The sequence below is a fragment of the Suncus etruscus genome, chromosome 14, assembly GCF_024139225.1.
Source record: "Suncus etruscus isolate mSunEtr1 chromosome 14, mSunEtr1.pri.cur, whole genome shotgun sequence".
Lineage (NCBI taxonomy): Eukaryota > Metazoa > Chordata > Mammalia > Eulipotyphla > Soricidae > Suncus > Suncus etruscus.
The window spans coordinates 69,537,976-69,557,968 of record NC_064861.1 but is presented as its reverse complement, the minus strand read 5'-3'; the positions used below and the strand labels follow the sequence as shown (position 1 = coordinate 69,557,968).

Sequence of the window (19,993 nt, the reverse complement as noted above, 5' to 3'; positions counted from 1 at the left end):
GATAAACAGGTAAATTGGGATTTGTGAATTTTGCCTTTATTGTGTATTTTTGCTTAAAGTGTAGCCAAATTTCTCTCCTTAACTCTGACTGACTAAAGTCTAAAGAGATGAGAGTCTTGTCACTAACATAAGAGCATAGTTGCTCCCCACATCCATGCATATATGTGGGATCAAGTAGTATACCTCTACATAATCCCAATCGGTAATCTATGATCGGCACTATAATTCAAATAATAAACTGCAGACTCCTAAGTATTCTTTAGATCTGGGGTCTGACTTCTCAAACTGTTGTGCCTGTGACCTATATGCACACATAATCAGAAGAAAAAGTGTTTACTCAGTTCAAAACAAGATGGCAGACCCTGTGGAAATGATGCCATGTATGGAAGACCATCTAGGATGTTTGAAATTGTTAAAAAATAGTTTGAAACCGGAAATCGATACTAGGTCCATCCCAGGTAGTCCACATGCAAGGCAAGTGACCTACTACTGTGCTATCTCTCTGGCCCCAGAAATAAAAACTCTTAACATATATCAGAGAAAGTTGTTGTGAATGTGAAAAAAAAAAGTTTGAAAAAAATGAACCTGAAAAACACAAAATGATTTTAGGTAGATTTCGTCTCTTTCTTGCTCTAAATTGTGCAATATTTCTAAGACTTGATCTTAAAATAGCCACTCTGCTATTTTACATCATTTTACCTTATACTTTTAAAAAAACAGTGCCCTTGGGTTATAAGGTCACCCATGGGTATAGATGTAGATTTTACATAAAGAACTCCTGATGCACTCTTCCCTTCCTCCTTCCCCTTTCATTCTTTTTCCCCTTTCCTCCCTTTCTTTCCATCCCCTCCCATTCCCCTTCCCCTTTTCCTTCCTCTTTTCTTCCCCCTTTTCCTCCCTCTTCTCTTCTCTTTAAGTCTATCAGAGGAGCCTGAGTGGATGGTCTGATCCAATGGCTAAAGAGCCTTTGTATCTCCATTGCAGACATTCAGATTATGGGACCTCAGAGAGCAGTATAGATTCTATCAGTCACACCACCCATATCCAAATGAGGCAAGCAAAGATACCCCAAGTCTTCCATAATTCATCAGTGGTTCTAATGATAAAATTCACTTTATGGATTTCTTAGCTTAATTTTACAGTAAATTATGGATATGAAAAGCAAATGTGATGTTCCCTGTGGATTTCAGGAGGTTTTATACAGAACTGTTTGGAGAAAGCTTTGGTCTAGCCATAAGAGCAGCTCCTAATGCATATATTATTATTGCTAAAGTTATTGAACACTTCACTATGTCATTTGGATGGCAAGTTGAGGTGCTTTCAATATTATCTTGGTAGGCCTTGATATGATTTTTTAAATTTCCCTCCTTTCTCAGTTACCTACTAGTAAGGGGATCCAGAGCTATCTGTAGTATTCCTCCTAAGCTTAAGAAGTGAGTAAAGATGACACCAGAGAGATGGAAGGCATTTCCCTGCATTTTGGATTTTCCCATCTAGCCTGGCAGTAGATTATTATCTTCCCAGCCCTTTTGTTGAAAACTTGACTCCAAAAAACAACTGGCCATTGTTTACATCTATTCCCTTAAATATTCAAGGATTGAGGGGAAGTACTGGGCAGTTAGATGCCTTGAATGAGGCTGACCTCAGTATGACCATGGCAGTGCAGCACAAGGCCCCTCAAGCATTGCCAGATGTAGCCCAGGGCTTCTAAACACTAATGGAGCAGCCTAGATAATCTAACACCAAAGGACCTGAAAAGCACCACATCCTTGGATTCTTGCATTATACTGCCTAACAATTTGGCTGAGAATTGCAGGAATGGACCCCTGGTCCTTCTAACCACCACTTGGAAGACTCCCCAAACAAAAACAAATGTTCAGAAATGATAAAAAAAAAAAAGATACAGGCAGTAGGGAATAGAAAGATAGTATGGCAGGTAAATGCCTCTGCATTTACCATGCATGTGGTTGACCTGGGTTCAATTTCTGGCACCTCACACGGTCCCTTAAGCATCACCAGGAGTGATCCCTGAGTACAGAGCTAGGAATAAGCACAAGCCTACATAAAGAAAGATCAAAAAATATATACTAAGCCAGTCAGGATCCAAATAATATTTATCAAAGTGGACGATAAATTTTATAAGCACAGGGACCACAAGACTGTGCCCTGGTGACTGGCCTCCATAAAGAGGAAGGATAAAAGACCAGTCTAACTGTCAAGCTCTAAAGTCCAGTGTTGTTACTCTTCCATCCAGTGGGTTGTTTCCAATATGGCTCATCACACAGAGGATTCCAAGACAACCCCATTGCTGGGAAACAGGAAACATGATGGCTGATTTTTCACCCAAGGGTGCCTCAAGGACCTTTCGTAAACATTCTCTGCACTGTAGTCTAGGATTCTTATGTGTAAACTAGTTGTCCCTTCCCTCCCTCACTCCAAGCCAGCATTCTACAACTCTCTGAGGATTCTGGCTGTCTTGGCCAGCTCCCTGTCCACTGTCCCTTTCACACATGCTCTGTTAAAAATTTCCACATTGTCCATTTCCTCCAGACAACTGTTCTGGGAGGACACAGACTAACATAATAAAAAAAACTTCAAGACTGAGTAACTCTAGAAAATTCACAGCTCCTTTTAATAGCCCCTTTACTAAAAATTTAAACTATTAAAATATGATAATATACTACATAACATTTTATTATAAATTCATACATTATAAAATGTGATCATAACATTTTAGTCTCTTTTGAATTACAAATGATTTGATAATAGCATTGGTTCTGGGTCGACATCCATACCTTAGAAATAAGGGAAATAAATTCATACTAAGAATTTTAAGGGGATAAAATGATCCAGGCTATAAAGTATATTGTGGAATCTGGATTTTATTCTTACTTTTCAGTCTGAATGATATACATTTTAACCATAAACATCTTTTGAATAAGAACATGAAACATATTTATTTTCATACTAATCTCTAGTCACTTACAAAAAAAAGGAAACATATTTATATGATATTACTATTCTACTGTCTGAGCCATGCATAATTCTCAAAGAATATAGACCACTTTACTCATAATTCTGGCATCGAATGTTAGGATGCTACTTCCTTAAAAGTATGATTTTATAAAGATTAGAGTTGTTTATCTTAGATTGAATATATTTTTTGGAACATTTTGTCTCTGAGTAACTCATGCAGTTAGTATTTGTTTTTATTTAGTTGAGCCTTTTTACTGTAACAGCTGAAATTACATAATTTATACAATGAAACTGTTAAATTTTCAGGTATGTTTCTAAAAACTTAGCAGTAGTTTACACATGTTTTTATATTCACCAGAGCATACTAGAAGGACCTTGCAATTCACATTTCCCATTTGTTTGGAGAATAAGAGCACACAATTTTGGTGTTCATCATAGTACTAGAAAGTCTATAAATATTTATAAACTTAACTATTAACCTTCGCAAGGGCCAGTATTTTGAGCATTCACCCCTGAGTTTAATCAAACATTTTCAAGATTCTGAGATTATGTACAGAGAATGCAAGGAATGATTAATCAAGATACAAATAACTAAAAAGGTCAGAAATAAAAAAGTTTCATGTATTATCTTGGTCATAATATTTCAGGTTTGTATGACATAACAAGCTAGAAATAAAATATGTCTGAAAGAAGACCCCACACCACCAATTAATATGATACTCCAATGTTATATATACTTTACTTATAATGAAAAGAAATTGCATTTTAAAAACTCTCCACCCTTGCATGCCTTACATGCTATTGATACTGGTCCCATTCCTGGCTTCATATATGGTTCCCCTTGCACAGTCAGGAGAAGGCTTGCTTCTTTTTTGTTGTTGTTGTTTGCTTTTTAAATAATATCTTTATTTAAGCACCATGATTACAAATATGTTTGTAGTTGGGTTTCAGTTATAAAAAAAAAAATAAAGAACACCTCCACTTCACTAGTGAAACTTTCCCATCACCAATTCCCCCCATCTCCACTCTCTTCTAAGCAAAGAGGCAGGAATGGTGCAGGGATAACCCTGTAAGGCCTAATCCTGGCCCAGGCCCCCATTAAAAACAAATTCCATTTATTTGTTTGTTTGTTTGTTTATGGGCCACATCAAGTGACACTCAGGGATTATTCCTGGCTATGTACTCAGAAATCGCTCCTGGCTTGGAGGACCATATGGGACACCACAGATTGAACCCAGGTCCTTCCTGGATCAGCCATGTCCAAGGCAAACACCCTACCACTGTGCTATTGCTCCAGCCCCACATGCCCCCTTTTTGAATTATTATTTATTGCCAAGTATTTTTTAAGTCATACAAATATTTTACAGTAGTTCTAGTATCCCCTGTCATTCATTGGTACAGGTAAGTGAGAATAACACATTCAAAGTGGGGTTCAGCCTGTGATTTGTCATTGAAGTTTCTCAACAAGACAAACAGGGCCCAACCTAGAACCTAAAGCTTCCTAACTATCTCCAAGAAAGTTTCATCGTGAGACGAGTTTAGAATATTTGGCAGTTGTTTGATACAAAGTCAGTTACTCCCCCTTTTATCTTTCCTTATTTCTAAAGTGCCCAGTTGCATTATGCTGAACTGATTATCTCTTGACAGAGGCCAGAGTGGAGTTATTACCCAAAAATGATATTTTCTCATCTTCAGAATGCCTGACTCCAGGTTACATGTACCTCTGAGAAAGTACAGTTTCCAAATCACCTTAAAAGGCACGACATTTCTTTTGGCATGATGAATATGCATGCAGTGTTCCTGTGTGCATACGTTTGTTTACTTGTATGCATCGTTACTACAGTGGAAAGCATTTTTTTTTTTTACTTACCTACCAGCCTTCCCAGGACAAGAGACTTGATGGCACTAAACTCTGTTCCTGATGCCAGCTGGACTTGTCTCCCTGTGTTTTCATCAATCTACAACATTGGTACAGGAAATACAAACAACCATGAAGATGCCATTTAGTTGAGAAGAAAAGAGGCAAAGAAATAAGAGACAAAGTGATACAAAAAAGTAAAGACGATGAAAGAGATCATGGACAGTACATGTCAAAGACTTAGACAAATGAAATTTAAAGAGTAAACCATTTATAAAAGAATGTGATTTTTGTCAATGATTTCTTTTCTTCCTCCAATACCCTTGCATCTACCATCTCTCCCCTTCTACCACTTTGCTTTCTCCTGATATAGATAACCAAATTTGGTAAGTCCAACCCTAAAGATATGTATTCTTTCCACTTGATACTTATATTTAACACGGAATTCATACTTGAGTCAATCAGCTGAGAAATTTTCCTCTCTGCAGAAGACTGAAACATTAGTGTTATTATTATTATATTATATTATTATTATATTCCAAAGTTGATAAGAGTGAATAATTCTACCTTCTCTATAGCGACTCACATTATTTCAATTAAGTTATTGTGATATAGCAATCATTTATTTCTAGTCTAGAACTGTGCTGCATAAAGACTACTGGCTTAGTGATGAGCGCAGCCATGTTCTTTCCTAGGAGATGCCATTAGACAGTACTGCTTCTTGAGCAGAGTAAAATGGATGGGCAAACCTTGACATTTCAAGTATCAACCATGACTATTATTTTGGAAATATGTTGTCCCTTGAAAAACTGTGACCATATTTGAATATTGATCTTTGATTTCTGTGGAAAAAGCAGCACTGAAAGGATCTTAGTCTTACTCTATATTATACTTATCACCAAATTTCCACTGTCAGATTGTCATGTTAAGGAGTTAGTATGGAAGCCATGACTTCTGTGAGAATTAGAGAATTACCTCAACAAAGACCAGGGTTTCTTCTCGGTTAATCCTGATGTGGTGGAGTTGCCCATCTGCCATGTTTTTTAAATCAAAGAGAATAATGTCTGGTTCTTGATATTTATTTAACTTGTATCTTATCTGCAAACTTCCTAAATAGGAAAAAATTTATATTTGAGTACAAACTGCACAATAGTAAATAGTTATAAAGACTCAGAGGATTTCTTTCCTTTTTCCCTTTGATCCCCCACCCAACTCTGAGGAATTTTTTTTATAGTTGTTAGTTATTTCTTCTGGAAAAAAAAAGTCACAATAAAAAATTTGGATATACTATCTCATCATAATTCCTGGAAATCTGTTTCAATATGAATCTGCACTATTTTTGAAATCCGATCTAAGTGTTGTTGTTAATAAGCAGTGCCTTTCCTATGACCCTTTAGTATTTTCACTCAGAAAATCTAGCATGCAGAGAGAGGCACATTAAAATCTTTGTGCTATCTTCTGAATTAAGAAAATGATAATGTAGAACTAGACAAATACATGTCTTGCCTTGCATGCAGCAAATGTGAATGTGATCCCTGGCACTCCATCTGGTCCCCTTCAAGTCCACCAGGAATGTTCCCTCAGTATAGACCAGGAATAAGCGCGAAACACCATTGGTGTGCCTCACCCCACCCCACAAAATAAATAAATAAAAGGCCCATGGACAAAAAGAGAACAAAGACTATATTATGCCAAAATATCATGGAAAGGTACCACAATAACATCCTCTTTCTACAAGATTATTTTTCTAAACTCAAACTGTCATGTGATATCATTGATTAATGGAGTTTTATAAGTTATTTTTATTAAATATGAGATATGATTTTAATTTACTATTAGAATTGGCAGTACTCCTTAAGAGCTGCAAAAGTAACAACTAATTTTCTTCACAGTATATCTTTTATTTTACCAGAGAATATATATGAATGTGTAAGTAGCTTTCAAGATCAACTTTATATGGTAGATAAAACAATTATTGAACAATATTATTTTAATTTTGGTATTCATTGTCAAAAGTTATTCATATTAGCTAAAATTACATAGTTATATATTTGTAAATTGGTTTTCTTCATCCAGAGAATTTATTTTATAAACATTTTAGTATTTTATCTAGATATAGGTAAGAGCAAAATAGCAGTCAATGGTTTTCTGTGATCAGGTCTTGAACGACATGCTATAATCCCGAGGCACTGGAATTTCCTACATAATTGCCTACAATTTGAACCAATAGGCTGTTTTCTTACAGCTATCAATACATATACACACACTCAATGCTACCTTGTCAACATTCTCTTAGAATTTTTCTACTTTGAATTGATGTACATATTTTGGGTTTAGGGACATATCTGACTGTTCTCAGGGACTACTACTGACTCTGCCCTCAAAAATTACTCCTGGTAGTGCTCAGAAACCATATGGGATGCTGGTGATTAAACTCAGATTGGCCTTGTGTAAGGCCCACCTACTATGCTATCACTCTGGCCCCTAATCATCTTATTTTAAGTTACCCACAGAAAACTGATAGCAATGTTCAACTGGGAATTGTAATTAATTTTCAGGAAAAGTAAAATAAATAGCTATCACAAATATAAATGTTAAAGATGAATATTGAACAATCTAAGTTAGACATAGAGAAAAGCATCTTAGTCCTAAGTCCTAGCACCTAGCCTGCACTAGGACTAAGAAATTTAAATGAATAATAATAGTAGAAAAATAAAACAGACTATTCTCTTCCCTTTGGTACTTTGAGAAGTAAGAACATGACAATGATCCATATTATTTCTGATGCGATAGTCTAATTCAATTTTCTCTGTCAGCTGAGCAGCACTCACCATTTTTAGCAATGATTACCGAGAGATATTCTTTATAAAAGGAGCTCATATAAAGTAGTAAGCTTGGGGTGCGCGTTGTTCGGAAGCTAAACCTGATCATTTCTCGGCTCAGCTTCATATCACCATGAAATGATGCAGCGTGGGAGCTGGAATTTTTACTTAAGGAATAATTTTCTTGAAAATTGTAAATCACAGACGAGCCTGATCCAAAATAGGCAGAAATCTCTGAAACGATATGCACATTTTTGGTTAAGAAATGTGACAATGATAGTTGGAAATGATCCCTCTGGATAAGAATTGGAGGATGAAAGGAAATATAGTGATAGGCATGATACCCTTTCAGTAACAGGATTGCAAACCACAGTGTTTAAAAGAAAAAAAGGGAGAGAGAGAAAGAGAGAGAGAGAGAAAGAGAAGAAGAAAAAGGTCTGCCCCAGAGGCATGCAGGGCAGGGGGCAGGAGAGAAACTAGGTACATTGTTGGCTGGAAATGTGCACTGGGTGAAGGGTGTTGGACATTTGTGACTGAAACTCAATCAAGAACAATTTGTGGTGTTTAAATAAAGTAATTTTTTATAAAGAAATGTATGTATATGTGGAATTTGTTTCACTGATGCTGATATTTTTCAAATAAAATTAATAAAGAAAAAAACCTGTACAGAGAGAGCAGAGATAAAGCCCCAAACCAGAATTCAATAACACAGTAAATTAATAGTGCTTTCGTGATGGCCCTTGAAATGGCTTGATGTTAGAATTACATATAATTAATTCACCAGTAAATCTTATAATGAGAGCTTAATGCTCTGCTATCTGATTTCAGACATAAACCAGGGCTTTGTGGCTTTCGCCTCTTTTACCAGTCATTCCCTTACTTAAAATTTAAATCCCTCTATTATTTTATAAAAATAATATACTAGCTCTGCAAGAGGAAGTTAAAAAGTCCTTTATCTTCTAGAATCAATAGATAGAAACTTTCCTATATGCTAAATAATGTCTCATATTTACTATATACTCTAGAAAGTTTATACATGCATCTGTGGTGTGTGTGTGTGTGTGTGTGTGTGTGTGTGTGTGTGTGTGTGTGTGTATTGGGCTAGAAGAGTGGATTCCTGAACCCTGCTTTCTCCAGTACAAAAAAATACAAAAAAACTTTATACGTAAAGTTGTTGAACATGAGCTGTTGATGAAACATGAGTTTCCATTTCCACAGCATTTTAGGAGGACTTTGTGCTATTAGGATTCTTTTTAGTTTTGTGCGACTATTACTTGTTTTATCTTGGAGGCCACATCCAGCAGTGCTCAGAGCTTACTCCTGACTCTGCACTCAGAAAAAAATTCCTGGTGAGGTTTGAGGATCCCTATGGGGTGCTAGAAATTGACCCCAGCTTGACTCCATGCAAGACAATCAACATGGTCCTAACCCTCCGGCTTCTGTACTATTATTTTCATTATCTAGGAGATATTTTTGTTGTTGTTGTTGTTGTTTTATGTTTCATATAACAATGCAAGTACAGCACAGCATTCCTAATTATGCTTGGCAAGATGAGCAAAGAATGTTCTAGATTCTGCTGCTCCTGGGAAGCAGCGGTCTTCAGTCTGTGTGTTCATGTCAAACATGAAAAATCTCTCATGACAAGAAGGTCACATTGCTGAGGGGTGCCTGCAGGCTGACTTATCATTTTTAACTTCTTCCTGATAAATAGGAACAGGCCTGAAGAGAGTATGCGCTGGCGACTTGAGGTTCATTAATCCCATGTGCTTTCTTTGCAAATTGGGGATTGCTTCCCTTTGGAGCCCATTTTTCTTAGCCTGTTCAGGAGAAGGTTCAGTTGTCTGCAAACACTTAAATAAAGTGCAGTAAATCGGATGGCAGTTTCCTGTAAAGAGTGATGAATGGATAACCAATGCTTGAAAACGTATCAATCCATCTCTCCTCCATGGTATGGAAAAGGAACTGGTTCAGTTGGAAAAAAAAATCAAGCCCCACTTTATCAACAGCCACTCCACATAACAAAAGGTAGGCCCCGGAGAAATTTGATTTGGTTACATTACAATATTTAATGGGAAACTTATTTTTTATTCCTGGAAAAAAAACCTGTGCTTGGCACAAACAAATACCATGTTTCCAGAGTGTCCGTGCATTGCTGACTAATCTCTGGAAAACCCACAGTAACACCTTTAATGATCTTTAAGCTAGAGAGCTGCCTTCTCAGGCAGATTGGTGACTGTGTCTAAGATTCCTAGAAATCACTCTCAGGGGATTTCTCATCAAGAGACATTTTGTTTTTAATAACTGAGTCCAAGGCAGGCAGGTTTCCCCTGAAAGCAGAGTAGCCCAATAAATCCTTTTGAAGTAGAAATGGAAGTAAAGGAAAGAACTCACTTCTCTTCATGCTGGCAAAAATGTCAAATAAATAAGTCACTTCTCTTAGTGTATGTTCAGTGTTCCTAGATGCCACCAAATAATTTACCTAATCTTGCCAAATAATACACAAATCCTCAAAATCACACTAACATCAGGTCAGGGAGATAGCTTAAAGGATTGGAAGGTGTGTCTGGTACGCACAGAGTCCTGGACTTGACTTCCTGAGCACCATTGAAAGTAGCCCTTGTGGTCCCCAGCACCACTGGGAAGTCCCATTCCACCACCCTAATATCTAGGAAAAGCAGGAAGGAGTAGCTCACAGGGAAGGAATGGGGCGGGGTAAAGGGGGGCACAACTTTGTTGAACAGGGTGCATTTGGCCCTGAGACCAGGTGAGACAGGACACATAGACATGCTGAGCATCATAATCATAAACATTTGCTGTGGATTTCTTTGAGTTAGTCAAAAGAGTTATGAATACAAGGCTTTTGAAATGTACTTAGTGTCATGAAACATGGAAGGAAGGAAGGAAGGAAGGAAGGAAGGAAGGAAGGAAGGAAGGAAGGAAGGAAGGAAGGAAGGAAGGAAGGAAGGAAGGAAGGAAGGAAGGAAGGAAGGAAGGAAGGAAGGAAGGAAGGAAGGAAGGAAGAAAGGAAGGAAGGAAGAAGGAAGGAGGAATGAGGAGGAGATGAGGGGAATGAGGAATGAAAGGAAGGTTTAAAGTCAGAACAAAATAGTTAGGTTTCAAATAGGTCCCCCCAAGAAGAAGGGACCAAGGCTATCTCTCTGCTTCCTTGCAGGGGAGCCAGCACACTTACCTTTGTTGCAGAATGGTCCTGCATAGGCAGAGTAGGTGCAGTCACAGGAGAACCCACTGGGTTTTTCTCTGCACTTCCCTCCGTTGAGACAGAGTTTGCCATAGCTACTACAATGGCCCCGACAGCCTGGCTCGACCCCAGGTGTCACCTTGGCCCTTTCTTCTAGGTCCAGGGCCAGGCCGTTCAATTGTAGGGATCGAATACATCCCAGGAAGCCTCTTTGCCTGGTGGCCGTCCCACCTAAAAAAACAAAAGACCACCATGGAAATCTGCCACTTGGTGTCTGAGTTGGGGGCACAGGGAGAAGAGTAGAACAGGACAGACCAATAGCCAAGGCCTCAGAGAAGGGCTGACAAGGCTCCATAGAGAATGTTGGAGAACACCCAACTACTCTTCTACCATATAGAATTAGTACTTTATTTAAACAACATAAATTGTTCTTGATTGAGTTTCAGTCACAAATTTCCAACACCCTTCACCCAGTGCACATTTCCAGTCACCAATGTACCTAGTTTCTTTCTGCATGAAAGGCAAGTGTTCTACCTGCTATACTATAGCTCCTGCCTCTATAATTTACATTTCTCTGTTCTTATTGATGTGGCATGCATATTCCAAGCTTCATTATTGAAGAATATAAAATTTTAAGTACATAGGTATTTTTTTCTTGTAAGAATTCCAGATACACAGTGGTATGGAACCAGACAAACTTGACAATCTTCACACTTTATTCCTCCAATAGTTTTCACCTCCCTACCACTCCTGAGTCTCTCTTCTCCCCTAAGTTTTTTGAGAATTTTCTTCTACATCAAACTTGCTGCTCAACTTGTCAATTTTCCTTCCTAATAACCCACTCTGTTTGCCCAACTTGAGAGATCTATCTAGTACTCAGAAATTTTCTAGGATAGAAGTTTTATTCTTAGAGGAGGCAGCCTAATGTCTTAGATTTGATCTTTAGATCAGGAGCCTTTTGGAAGCAGGCAAGGTACTATTGAATCCAAAATTGAGGTATATTTCCATGCATTTTTACTTACTCTGTGTTATAGTCCTTTGAATCATACTATAAAGTTTATATTGCACAGTGATATTAAAATCATGGTCCACTATACATTTGTCAATGAAACACCTTCTATCTCTCTGATTTAGTTCTCTCAGTCGGCCAGTGACATGATAATAATAAGGAAATGACTTTGAGATCCAGCTTTCATTACAACCCATTTCCATGACTTCTAACTTGCTTTTTATTATTTTTCCTACTTGTATTTTAGATCAAGTAAATATCCAGAGAAGTCCAGAGATCACCAATGGGCAAAGCAGAAGAAGTATTAAGTAAAAATACTTAAAGGAAGAGGCTGGTCTTCTTACAGGAAAACTCCTCTTCCTTTCCACACCAAAAATAAGGTCAAAGAAAATTCCCATTTTTCTCTTACTTTTTAGATCATTTTGGGTGTCTATAAACTATCAATTCTGGCACTTTGCTGGCTCTGTGTCCAGCACTGGAAGATACCAAATTATATGCAATTGATCTTATTCTCAAAGAGTTATTGGTTACCAGAGTAGTTATTGGTAACAGCTTCTGATAGAGAAATATGAGATGACCAAATGCTGTTTCATTTTATTTATTTTTTTTGGTTTTGGGCACACCCAGTGTTGCTCAGGTGTTACACCTGGCTCTGCTCTCAGAAATCACTCCTGGCATTCTCAGTGATATAAAGATGCTGGGAACCAAACTCAGGTCTGCCATATGCAAGGAAAATGTCCTACCCACTGTGCTATCACTCCAGCCTCACATTTGTGTATTTCTTTTTAATTTTATATTTTTGGACGTGATTACAAGATGCCTTTAATGGTAGAAACAGAAATCCGAGAAGATGGATAAAAAATGGGAATACTTCAAGGAAAGATGATCTATATGCTCAAATAATATTTGTCATAGTAAACAGAAAATCAACACCCAGCTTTGCAAACATAACTTTTAAGTTCAGTATTTTCAGAAATTCCATGGTGACTTAATAAAAGATAGTTATAATTACATTTTTAAATTCTCCATAAAGTGTAATGTCTAATTAAACATTGTCATTTCTGTCATACAGGTACTGAGAAGACTTGTTTTGCCACTAGGTCCCCAGTTGAAAACTTTGTGAAGCTGTAACTCTTCTAGAAAACCCAGTCATTGTAACTAGATTTGGGCTTGAAAGCTTAATTAAAGATTCCGGCGCCTATTCAGGGTTAGAGTATGTCCAATTAAAATGAGCTGCCATTTGATTAATTGATTCTGGATGTTTCTGCTGAGCTATTATGTTTGGAACTGTCTTCCAATTAATTTTCTATCAATTTACCTGCCATACCATATCAGATGTAATGAATTCCGGAACTTCACAAACACCGAGTACCTTGTGAAATGGATCCCTCGCCTTTCTGTATGAATAAATATGCCTGAGCCTGTTTGTCTCGCTTAAGCAAACGGGGATTCTGTACCTAAATAACCATGCCAGGTGCTGCGATGGGGCTGAGTGAGCCCAAACCATTGATAGTGCCCATTACTCGCAGCCAGTCCTTCTCTGTGGCAGATGCTACTCTTCATGCAGTACGAACTGGTGCTGTGCTATGCCAAGTTCCCTCTACTTTAGTGGCAGGAAGACTTCACACTTTTAAGTGACAAGTTATTTGAGTGCTTGATTGGAATATTATTGAGGATTAATTGGGAACAATTCCATAATTTGCCCTTGGAGGAAGAATGAAATCAGGATCACCACAGGATCTCTTTAAGAGCCCAACTTATGAAAGCTTGTCTGGCTCTGTCTGGGCATATTCCATAACCACAGTCTTGTGACAGAGAATGGCAAGCGGGTAAAGGGCCTGGCTGCAGATCAAGATGGAGTAGACGATTAGCAGACATATGGGTTGGGCCCAGGCCCAAGTTAAGGGACTAAAGTATGCTTCTGAATATCATGCACCCAAGTTTCAGAGCAGAAAAAGGGGTCAAAGCAAGGGGTTTGAAAGATGAGAAAGTACAGTATCATTTACTATAGAAAGTTCCTCTTTTAGAAAAGCTCTTTGAGGACTGAGAAGAAGGATGTTTGCATGCTTAAGAAGAATTCCACTTAAAGAGGCTGCTGGTGGGAAAGCGTAGAAATGTCAGTCACCTTTGCTGATGCACAATCAATAATAAGAGCATGTTTCAGGCCAGAGATGCAGGGAAAAGTGACTCTAATTAGACTTCTTATATGTCAAATTCACAGCAGCAGTCTGGATTGGCCAAACAGGCCATATTTTGAAATTGACTGCTTGATGGTACTAATCATATTCTCTAGTCTCAAAAGCTCATGTGTGAATTTTGATTTCAGTTCTTTCTATAAGATTTACTCAAACATCTTGTTCAATGAAGCCAGAAAAAGAATAAATACAGGATGATAGCATTTATATGTGGTAATTAGAATAATTGCATGAGGGAATGCAATGGTTTAAAAGGACTTGTCTAGAACACTTTTAGATCAGGGAGTAGTGAGGAGAAGGAAAGAAATAGAGTGGGACCAGAGTGATAACACAGCAGGTAGAACATTTGTCTTGCATGTGGCTGACCCAGGTTCGGTCTCAGAATTCCATATTGGTTCTCCAATCCTGCCAGGAGTAATTTCTGAGTGCAAAGCCAGGAGTAACCCTGAGCACCATCAGGTGTGGTCCAAAAAAACAAAAACAAAAACAAAATAAAAGAGGAGGATGAGGAGGAGAAGACAGATGTAAAATAATGGGGAACAGGGGCTAAGGAGATTCAAGTGCATTGGTGTCATTAAGGAAAGACGTAACTAAATATCCAAACCACGGAGTCAACAACACTGAAATAAAAAATCCAAACCTTAACAACCAATCTTAACAAAGTGCCTGTTATGCTGGCAGGCTGCAGGAGAATTGTGGGTGGGGAGTATGGGATGGACTCTGGAAACATTGGTGGAGGGACGTTGACATAAGTAGTGGGACTGGTGCTGAAACATTGTACGTATAAAACCCAACAATAAATACCATTTCAAATAACAATGCTTTAAATAAATATAAAAAAAAGATTTACATACAAGGCACGGCAAAGTACATAAGGAGGTTCTTTATTTAGTAATATCAAAAGAGATCTTAAGAAAAGACATCACAGAAATAAATGATAATGAGAACTGTGATTCTTTCCCGCGATATTCTTGTTAATTGGGGACTATACTTCTGCAAAGGAAAATATGTATGTATGCTATGTAAAAATCAAACTAAATGTATAAAAAGAAGAGATCTAGATAATGAAGAAGTTCTGTTCATCCAAAAGCACCACTAAAATGTGAAAATACAGCCAGTAGGATAGAAGATACCTGCAATGCATTTATCAGAAACGAGTTCATTCAAAATTTATAAAAACCCCATTAGTTTATAATTTTTATTTTTCTCTTTCTTTGAACAAGACAGAGCTGTAGAAAATGGCAATAGGCTGTCAGTCATGTGGTAACGAAGGGCATTCAAATGATTAAGAAAGATTTCTAGGGCCGGAACAGTGGCACAGCGGTAGGGTGTTTGCCTTGCATGCCGCTGGCCTAGGACAAACCCTGGTTCTATCCCCTGGCATCCCATATGGTCTCCCCAGGAGTGATTTCTGAGCACATAGCCAGAGGTAACCCCCGGGCATCACAGGATGTGGACCAAAAACAAACAAACAAACAAAATTTCCTTATGGTGATTTAAAAAAATTTTTTAAATGTTTGGATTAGGGCCCGGAGTAGTGGCACAAGCGGTAGGGCGTTTGTTTGCCTTGTGCACACTAACTTAGAACAGACCCTGGTTCAATTTCCTGGCATCCCATATGATCCCCCAAGCCAGGTGCGATTTCTGAGTGCATAGCCAGGAGTAACCCCTGACCTTCACCGGGTGTGGCTCAGAAAGCAAAAAAAAAAAAAAAAGTTTGGATAAGTATTGTGTTGACTACATGTATTTTGCTTGATGTGTCAGTTATTTAAAAGGAAAAAAAAGGCGAGAGACATTAGCAACAGTAACTATAGGTGTATGGTATGTAATTCTACTCTTAGGTCTATACCCTACAAAAATGCAAGGATATATTTACCAGAAAAAACTATAGGGGTGTCTATGTACCACTCAATTCTCAATTACAAAAAAAGGCAACACAAAAAAATTACTCATAGTTTTGTATTGATATGACCATTTCCCCCAAAGACTCCTGAATTGATACAACATAAAACTAAGACTGAGAAGGATAACCTCAAAGCATGAATTTGATTCAAGTACAATAGCGGACCTTAGAAAACTGTTCTCCAAACATAACAATATTTGTACCTTTGATGCACTTCAAATGCCATGTAAATAACTTCTGAGTCCATGACAGTAGTTCTTACTTCTCCTTCAGAGTTTAGTCCCAACATATTGAGGAGTTTGCCCCATTTAAAAAAAAAAACTGTCAGTAAATGAATTTAGACTGCAAACAAAAATTGCAGAGCTGGTTGAATGAAAATCAATTCAAGGCTAATTTAAGAAGCTTCTAAGAAAAAAATGCTGAGTTTACAAACCAAAATAGAAAATGACCACTGTCACTTTTCAGCTGAAAAAAAAATGATGGATTTTTTTTTCTCCCCATCATTTCTGTGGCCACTGAACATTTGTGGGCACAAGATAAAGCATAAAGCAGGGACTCTTGACATTGAGTTTTTGATGCTGATGCAGCCAAGGACATAGGTTTAACACATCAGTTATTGTCCTGCTTTTTATCCTAATTTTCAAAGTAGTGAATGATATCTCTGAACAGTGCTATTAATGAAAATATGATGTAAATCACACATATGGAAAAGAGGAGAAAACAGGAAAAGATCAGTAAGACCCGGGGCAATAATTTAGAATAAAGAAAAGAGAGAAGGATGAATTACAATAATTTAAAACAAAGAAAAGGGAGAAGGATGAATTACAAGTATCAACAATTTTTATTGTTGATAAAACGAATTATGATAGTTGAGATTTGAAGAAAAAGAGATACTCATTGGATTGATTAACTGTTCCCCACTTATTTAGACCGTGTCATTTTTTCCTACATGTTTTTAGTATTATTGCAATACGCCTTCACTTTCCATAGTACCTTATTGGAGATCACTGTTCTCAGATCAGGAGCACCAAGAATTTTGAGAATCTTGGTTTGCAGTTCTTTAGTGTAGGCTCACAGAGTTGAATCTGGAAAAACAATCCTGTCCTCATCTATTTCAATGGCCAAATATAACTGTTTTCAAGATAAATCATATTTTAATCATGTTCCCTATTTATTTTTCTGATTTCAAACTCAAGCTATGTTTAACTCGGAAGTAAAAATATACATCTTGCCTCAGAATCTCCTCTGAGATGTGAATGAATGTCTTTCAGTGGAAAGAATGAATAAGGAAGATAGGCAGTGCAGTGGTTTCTTTCATTCAAGAGTAATAATGGAAGGACTAGCTCCAACTTTAAACTCAAAAAAAAACCTCAACAACCTCAATAAATTTTATCAACATTGGCTGAACTATATATAGTAGCACATTAAAACAGAGTACATACTTTAATCCAACTTGAACATATGCTCATCTATCCACAAATCTTATTTGTAGAAATTAATTGAATAATTACAAATATTAGGACTAAAAGGAGAGCACAGTTAAGGCACTTGCCTTGCACATGGCCAATTCCATTGCAATCCTCAGCACCACATGGCCCTTCAAGTACAGTCTGGAGTAACCCCTAGTACCACTGTGTATGATGACAAGACTCCTCGAATTTTAAATAAGTTGAGCATTCAAATATTTAAGCCATCAAATAATTTAAAGTATTCAAGAAAATAATTATGTCAAGCATATCTACATTATTGAATATTCTGATGCTTTATAGCTGCAGTATAATAATCAGAATAACTGATATTTGAAATATTCTACAACAATTTTATATATATCTTGCTAAAAATATTTACAAACAAGAAAGGACAGGAGTAAAACTTTACCCAAAATGGGAGAGAAGTGGACACAGGAGAAGGGATTGGTGATGGAATTTTGTATGATTGAAACTCAATCAGGAATAACTCTATAATTCACAAGTAAGTCAATAAAAATGCTTTTTAAAAACAAAAGTTTTTTTTGACAAAAGCTACTAAACACAGAGATAATAAAAGACTGACTCGCAGTCTTTTACTGCAGTATTGTATTGATTAAAAAATCACATTTTGGGGGGGTCAAAGAGCTAGTAAAATGGGTAGGGCTCTTGCTTTGCACATGCCCGACCCAATTCCCTGCTCAGGTTCCCTGAGCCTGCCAAGAGTGATCTTGTTCTCTGAGTAAACTCAGAGCACAGTTAAGTATGGCCCCCAAAATAAACAAATAAGTATTTCCATGTCATTTGAAATATTACTATTAATGCCACGGTGTCTGGATTGAAAACATTTTTATTAGGAGAAAAGGTTATGCTGAAAAATGACACTTATTCTTTGTGACTACATTTATCTCACTCATTTGTCCCAATACTCAAATACAAATGATAGTCATTCTGCACACTTGAAAATACAAATTAGCTATAATTATTTTTAAGATGGATGGGTGAACTGCAAATTAAACTCTTGAACTATAAGTAAGGGGAATGAAATTACCCTTCAAATTTTTTAACTAGAAAACAATTGTGCTGGAGTAAAGCAGAGAACACCCAGTCACCTGATGAGCTACTGACTCTCAGGGAAGACTTATTGTGCATGTTCTTGAAGGTATCAATTCCATGTTGGGAAGCATCTGGCATGGGAAAGTTTCTTCTCCATCCAACAAGTACTGATATTGGGCATCCAATATACAAGCCCAATTTCCTGGAGAAAGAGGTAACCCCAGGCTAGGGGAGATCTCATTTCAGAAGAGAAGTCTTCTCCATGGTGAACAAATAACACAATCCCCAATCCTGCTAAGAATGTGGTACATAGTGTAACTGTCCAGATTGTGAAGCCACAAATTGGAATAAGGGAAAACAAGAAAAGTAGATTTAATTTCGACTTTAGCAGTTGAAATTAAAAACAGAAATGTTACAGTAATTCTGAATCTTACAGCAAAGCATCCATAAACTGGAGACATATTAGCAGGAGTCACTAGAAGATGCTAGGAACCATCAGAAGCTAAGACCTGATCCTACTTTTCACCACCTCTGCTTAAACCCAGGTCACCATTATCTCTCAGAAAGAAAAATGCTGCTTCTACCTTATTCCCTCTACTCATAGCCTCAGAGCATCAAGAATGTAGAAAATATGATTTTTCTTAGTTCCTCCTTCAACCTACTGAATGAATGTTTCATTTCTCACTGTGAGGATAGATAACTAACTCGACTTTTCACATGATTCTTTCCTCTTACTTGGTCTCTCTACCAGCTACTGTGTCTTGTCTTTGATTCCTGGCCACTTAGCACTTAATTCCAATGCCTGCAGCATGTTCCCTCCACAGGAAATGCTCTTCCTTTCCTTTGGAGTGAACATCTATTGAAACGAGGTTCTTCTTGCCAGGAGAAATCTCTGACCAGCCAGTTTGAACTAGAAGATCTCAAGTCAAACAACCAGCAACCTATCTTACTCTGCTACTCACTGTGTTATAGATGCTGACACTAAATCTATGCACGTGAGTGCATTTATATGTGTATGTCTACGTACATGTCCAAATACACATATATTGGTTTTTTACTGTTTATTATTTTATTGGCTTTTTCTTGTCCTTTACACTTAAATAGACATCCAACAGGGTAAATAACTTACTTTTTAATTTTAGAAGCACTTTATTAAATTAGCTCCAACTATTGCTGAATTTGGGCTGGTTTTAGTTTATATGTGTATACATATACATGCACATATATGCAGATATATATCAACTTTGAGTCCATATAATTTAGAAGTCTGAACTTTTAAATTTAACATCCAGGGCAAAAGTATCTCCATCTAGAATTTGATTTTTTTTGTCAATTCTGAGTTGTTCAATAGGAACATAAATGGACAAATTGATATTTTGTATGTATGACTGCATTAATTTTGCTGGGATGATTTCCTAAGAAAGTGGTCTACTCTTATACAAGTAAATCAGGGTCCCCACAAGTATCCCATTTTTCTTCTATATGTGCTTTTCTTTTACTGTCATCACA

At 37.2% G+C, this 19,993-nt stretch overlaps 1 protein-coding gene across 1 annotated transcript in view; it reads right to left on the bottom strand.

Moving 5' to 3' along the window:
• Positions 1–19,993, bottom strand: part of CNTNAP4 (contactin associated protein family member 4) — a 284,718-nt gene that overhangs the window by 17,042 nt on the left and 247,683 nt on the right. The window contains exons 18-21 of the mRNA XM_049786330.1: positions 10,847–11,086; positions 7,666–7,890; positions 5,810–5,943; positions 4,847–4,934 (exon numbers count right to left, since the gene is read on the bottom strand). Coding sequence (XP_049642287.1) covers positions 4,847–4,934; positions 5,810–5,943; positions 7,666–7,890; positions 10,847–11,086 — 687 coding nt within the window. The remainder of the gene's footprint in view (positions 1–4,846; positions 4,935–5,809; positions 5,944–7,665; positions 7,891–10,846; positions 11,087–19,993) is intronic.